The sequence below is a fragment of the Colobus angolensis genome, unplaced genomic scaffold (assembly GCF_000951035.1).
Source record: "Colobus angolensis palliatus isolate OR3802 unplaced genomic scaffold, Cang.pa_1.0 Scaffold39, whole genome shotgun sequence".
In the NCBI taxonomy this organism is placed as follows: Eukaryota; Metazoa; Chordata; class Mammalia; order Primates; family Cercopithecidae; genus Colobus; species Colobus angolensis.
Window position 1 is genome coordinate 4,188,896 of NW_012117265.1, and position 6,233 is coordinate 4,195,128.

Genomic DNA, 6,233 nt, shown 5'->3' on the forward strand with positions numbered 1-6,233 from the left:
AAAAATTAGCTGGGCATGTTAGTACACTCCTGTAGTCCCAGCTACTCAGGAGGCTGTTGTGAGAGGATTGCTTGACCCTAGGAAGTTGAAGCTGCAGTGAGCTGTGATCACGCCACTGCACTCCAGCGTGGGTGACAGAGCAAGACCATGTCTCAAAAACAAAAACAAAAAACTGTAGTATTTTTTTTTAAAGTAGATTCTTAGGTCTTCCTTTGGAGATCTTGGCAAGGTAAGTCTGGGATAGGGTGGGAAGCTATCTGTTCACAAGATCCCCTCTTTATACCTTTGATAAATCGAAATTTGTGAAACACTGCCCCAGGGTACTGGTTCCCAAAAAGATTGTCCTGGGGACCATCACATCTAGAATGTGTCCAAAATGCAAATTATGACTCAAGCTTAGACCTACTGAGACAGAAACTTGAAAGTGGGTTCTATCAATCTTGTGTTTAAACAAGTCCTTGAGGTCATTCTGGTGTAGGCTCCTTTTTGAGAACCACTACCTTTTTGTGAATCGTGGGACCCTTTGCTACCCAACTATCTGCCTGATTAGGAAACCTCAAGTCAGAAAATGCTGGCCAGGTGTGGTGGCTCACAACTATAATTGAGCATTTTGGGAGGCCGAGGTAGGCAGATCACTTGAGGGCAGGAGTTCAAGACCAGACTTCCAGCATGGTGAAAGCCCATCTCTACTAAAAATACAAAAATTAGCCAGGCGTGGTGGCAGCCGCCTGTAATCCTAGCCACTTGGGAGGCTGAGGCAGGAGAATCGCTTGAACCCAGCAGGTAGACATTGCAATGAGCTGAGATTTCGCCACTGCACTTCAGGCTGGGAGACAGAGCAAGGTTCTCTCTCCAAAAAAAAAAAAAAAAAATTGCTGACAGTTGTCACCAAAGGTGATTCAAAGTAGACTAGAGTAATTCTTCCCAAAGGAGAGGGTACAGGAGACAGGAATCACAGCTGGCCCCATTGATAGTCTCCCAGGGATAAGGAATTGGCAGTTCAGAGACCTCTTCTTGTGTAGTCCCTGCCCTTGAGGAACCAAACTGATCAGGGAATGAATAAGCCATTGACCAATTTGTCTAACAAGCTTCAGAGGGGATACACCCTCCCAGGGCCCAACATTCAACACTTTTACTTACAGTCACCCAGGCCTCCAGGCACAAGGTCCAAGACACTCATGCGTTCTCCAGGAGAAATCATCCAGGCCCCGTACCACCTGCTGGGCTCTCTCCCCCTGCTCTTTCGGAGGGTAGAGCTTCTGTCTTCATCACCTACTTCCATGAGACAACAAGATTCAGGGGAGGTGGTTCCTGTGGTGGGTCCACATTGCCAAGCCAGCATAGCCCAGTAAGTGTTGAGGGAAACAGGGAAAAGAGATGATTGAGGGGAAAGGCATTGACTTGTTAATCACAGGGCAGGAGAAACACCGTGATGTCCATGGAGAAGAAGCTCTTGAGGCTGATTTCTTAGAAGGGAGAATGGCTAGACTATTTGCTTAAGTTGCCATTGCATAATGAGCTTTAACTTTGCCTGTATATTACTTGGGTGGATGACTGAGGGAGATTATAGGAAGAGCTACTGTTTGTTGGCCTGGGGCACTCTTTGATATCATAACGCTGCCCTGGATTGCTCTGTGTGGTCTTACAGTGAGCAATCTGCATTGTACAAATGGATGCCCCAAGGTACTGATAGAGCTGTAGGTGCCTTGCAGTGAAGTCCTGGTCACTTCTAGTGCTTTTCACCTACTACTTGACCCAAGAACTTCAGAGGCCCTCTGCCTAGATCAAGCCTCTCTGAATTCTTCTCTGTGACCCTCACTTGCTTGGAAACATCTCCTGCTTCTCCAGAAAGACTTATCCTTCCCCATCTTTCTTTACCCTTATCCATGGTTCTAAGTAGAGACCTTCAAGAGACAAGCGTCTGTGTTCCCTGGAATCGAAGGCCATGGTGTGTAACAACTAGGGTAGGATGGGTGAGTGAGGGAAAGTGAAGAATTCAGGCAAGCCCAACATCCAGTCTCCTCTTGACATCATATCCTCTGGGGAACGCAAGCGAAGCACTGAAACCCGCAGGATTCTTTTCCATAATTCCCTCCATTTCACTTGAGTGTCAAGTCTTGTCCTTAAGCTGAGACTGTTAGCTTGACCTTGTTCCTTTAACTCTCCTGGCCTTTGTTTTTCTTCTGTGAAAATATTCCTGAGTTGTTCCCCTCAACTCTAATGATATGAGGAATCTCCAACCCCCTGTTCCCTTGTCCTTAGTTTTGCCTACCCTAAATCCATCTTTCCCTCTAAGCCCCAGGGAGAATTGCAATTCCTATCACATTACTTCTTTGATTGCAGTTCCTTCACAGCCCCCATCCTTTATGGATTATACTTTGCAAAGTTCTTAGACATGTCATCCCTGCCCACCTCTCCAGCATCATCCTCATCATTCTTATCTAACACTGCACTTAAGCAGCAGCAAAGGGCTAAGAGAACTCTGTCCGGTGCTGCTTCTTGCTTCTAGGCTTATTCTCTTGCTTATATCTCTGCCAGAAATACCCCTGTGCAACCCTTCACCTGGGTAACTCCTTGCCCGGGTAATCCTTCCTCCAGGAGTCCTTCCGTGAATGCATTACTCCAGGCTGGGTTGAGGAATCCTCTCTGTACTCCACTCTGCACATCGTTTTATTTTAGCACTTAATTCACTGTGTTACAATGATCTGTTTCTGAATCCATCTTCTGGAAGGTGGAACCATAAGAAAAAAAAAGACCACATCATTAATCTTTGTATCCCCAACAGCTAACACTTAGTCTCGCCCAAAGAAGACCCTCTTGTGGAATGACTTTTAGCACTTTTTCAGTGACTAACAACCTAGTTGTCAATCTAGTTCAATTACTGTATACTCCCCAGCATGGCTCAACAAAAATTATGCACCAGGCCAGGCGCCGTGGCTCACGCCTGTAATCCCAGCACTTTGGGAGGCCGAGGTGGGCAGATCACCTGAGGTTGGGAGTTCAAGACCAGCCTGGCCAACATGGTGAAACTAGCTAGTTTTGTTTTACAAAACTAGCTGGGCGTGGTGGTGCGCACCTGTGATCCCAGCTACTCAGGAGGCTGAGGCAAGAGAATCGCTTGAACTCAGAGGCAGGAGGAGGGAGGCAGAGGTTACAGTGAGCCGAGATTGCGCCACTACACTCCAGCCTGGGTGATAGGGTGAGACTCTGTCTCAAAAAAAAAAAAAAAAACCAAACCAAAAAAAAAAACACAACAACAAAAGCAGAAAACCAACAACAACAAAAAAACCGTGCACCAACACTAGACAACAGAAACAGATTAGGCCATATTTATTATGCAGATGGAAAAAGAGAATTGTATAAGTGTCAAATGACTGCATCTTTCTGGTCTCTAATTTTGAAATCCTGGTTCTAAGGTAGAAGGTTTTTAGTGTGTGGCCAACTTCTTAAGATGAATGTTGTTAGTGGTAATCTCATGACCTATTTGAATCAGAATTTGGCTGCCACCATAACTCCAAGTGGGACTTGAGGCAAAAAGTAATTCCTTCCTTCCTTCCTTCCTTCCTTCCTTCCTTCCTTCCTTCCTTCCTTCCTTCCTTCCTCCCTTCCTCCCTCCCTCCTTCCTTCCTTCTTCCCTTCCCTTCCCTTCCCTTCCTCCCTCCTTCCTTCCTTCCTTCCCTCCTCCCTCCCTCCTTCCCTGAAAAACCTAAATCCACTCATCTTGCAATATTTTGCCTAGCTATTATCTCTGCTTTCATATTTTCTCACTTCTCATAGTTGCAATATTCTGCCTATCTATTATCTCTGCTTTCACATTTTCTCACTGCTCAGACATAGTTGTCTGACCTTCTTCAGTCTTAGTTGTGTCTTAGACAAGGAAGATGACCCGACCTTTCCTTAGGTTCACTGGGCCTTATATGCGTTAGAGCAGGTGCGGATCATTTTATCTCTAAGGTCTAAAGTTGTTCTTATCTTGGTAGATTTGATGATTCTAAAGCAGAGAAAAAGGGAATGGGTGAGTCTCCGAGAGGCCAATGAACAGGTGTTAGTCAACATCATGAAATGTTGCCTATAACAAATGACAGAATGTAGAATTCCTAAGTTTTGCAATTTTAAACCTTTTGTATCCAATTATTCTCCTCAAGAAATAAAAACAGCAGAGAGATTTTGGAGCCTGTTCAGCAACTATTTCATGTTTCTTCCCTTCCTTAACTGTCTAGCTGATGTGTCGGCCACATGGACTTGGGAAATCAAACAAGGATTTCAGAATTTTTACTCCTGGGATTTTCCCAGGACCTAGAGGATCAACAGACGCTCTTCGCACTGTTTCTGTCCATGTATCTGGTCACGGTGCTGGGGAACCTGCTTATCATCCTGGCCGTCAGCTCTGACTCCCACCTCCACACCCCCATGTACTTCTTCCTCTCCAACCTGTCCTTGGCTGACATCGGTTTCACCTCCACCACGGTCCCCAAGATGCTGGTGAACATCCAGGCGCAGAGCCATGCCATCAGCTATGCAGGCTGCATCTCCCAGATGTATTTTTTCATGGTTTTTGGAGGCATGGACACATTTCTCCTCACCGTGATGGCCTATGACCGGTATGTGGCCATCTGTCACCCCCTGTACTACCCTGTCATCATAAACCCCCGCCTCTGTGGCCTCCTGGTTCTTGTGTCCTGGTTCCTCAGCTTGTCATATTCCCTGGTCCAGAGTCTATTGATGCTGCGGGTGTCCTTCTGCACTACTTGGGTCATTCGGCACTTTTACTGAGAGCTTGCTCAGGCCTTCACGCTTGCCTGCTCAGACACACACGTCAATTATATCCTCCTCTATGTGGTGACTGGCCTTCTGGGTTTTGTGCCCTTCTCAGGAATCCTTTTCTCCTACACCCGAATTGTCTCCTCCATCCTGAGAATCTCATCCACAGATGGGAAACACAAAGCCTTTTCTACCTGTGGATCTCATTTGTCTGTGGTTTCTTTATTCTATGGGACAGGCCTTGGTGTGTATCTTAGTTCCAATGCATCGTCCTCTTCCTGGCGGGGCATGGTGGCCTCGGTCATGTACACTGTGGTCACCCCCATGCTGAACCCCTTCATCTATTGCTTGCGGAACAGGGACATCAAGAGGGCCCTAGAGAGACTGCTTGGGAGAAATCTCTATGCTCAATGACGGGAACATTGGTCCTGGGTTTCTGAGTTGGCAGAGGTAGCAGCAGTGAGCTAAAGAAATTCTGGACAAGCCTGGGCAACACAGCAAGACCCTGTCTATACAAAAAAATATATAATAATTAGCCAGGCATGGTGGTATGCACCTGTGGTCCCAGCTACTCAGGAGGCTGAGGTAGGAGGATCCTTTGAGCACAGGAGGCTGAGGCTGCAGTGAGCAGAGATTGTGCCACTGCACTCCAACCTGGGCAATAGAGCCAGACCCTGTCTCAAAAACAACAGCAACTAAAGAAATTCTGCCTACAGGCCAGGCGCAGTGTCTCACACCCGTAATCCCAGTGCTTTGGGAGGCTGAGGCAGGAAGATCACTTCAGACCAGAAGTTCAAGACTAGCCTGGGCAACAAAGATAGTAAAATGTTTCAAAAAGAAAAAAATTCTGCCTCTTAATTTCATGGAATTTGTCCCTCTGTCTTTAGTCAACATTACCTTGTGAGTACTGTGAGTACTTTGTATGAGTCTTGTACAAAGAGACTTCTCTGTTATCCTTCACTTCTACCCTTTCATCTCCTCCTTTTACATTTTCCACGACTACACCTCAGCTTGGTGTTTGTAGATTTGTTTGTATTGATTCCTGAGGGTTAATACAACAAGTTCAAGTACTCAATTGAGACATTGTTGGATAAAAGTTATGAAATAGTTCATTTTACCATTAACCATTGCTAGCTCTTATCAAATTCATTCATTTGACAATCTTTTTTTAAACCTTTCTCAGTGATCCTTTGACAGTATTTATTGGAATTTATAGTGTGCCAGGCTGTTCTAGGTGCCTGGGATACAGAAGTGAAAATAAATTCTTGCCCCATAGAGTTAAATCAGCAATCTTAGAATGTTATCAGATCATGTTATATGTCCAAACTTAAAATACACTGATGGATAAATAATTTATTTCCTTATTAGTGAGATTGAACATTTCTCCATATGTTTGTTTAGTACATTTCTAAAATAAGTTTTGATAGCCTCTAAAATAAAGAAAATAGGGAGACCCTTTCTTTACAAAAAAA

The 6,233-nt window shown here is 45.2% G+C and overlaps 1 protein-coding gene across 1 annotated transcript; it reads left to right on the forward strand.

Moving 5' to 3' along the window:
* Nucleotides 1-4,236: 4,236 nt before the first annotated feature.
* LOC105520950 (olfactory receptor 7D4-like) lies at nt 4,237-5,175 on the forward strand. The gene is given in 1 exon segment (XM_011954962.1): nt 4,237-5,175. A coding segment is annotated over 1 exon segment (939 nt).
* The last annotated feature ends 1,058 nt before the right edge of the window (nt 5,176-6,233 follow it).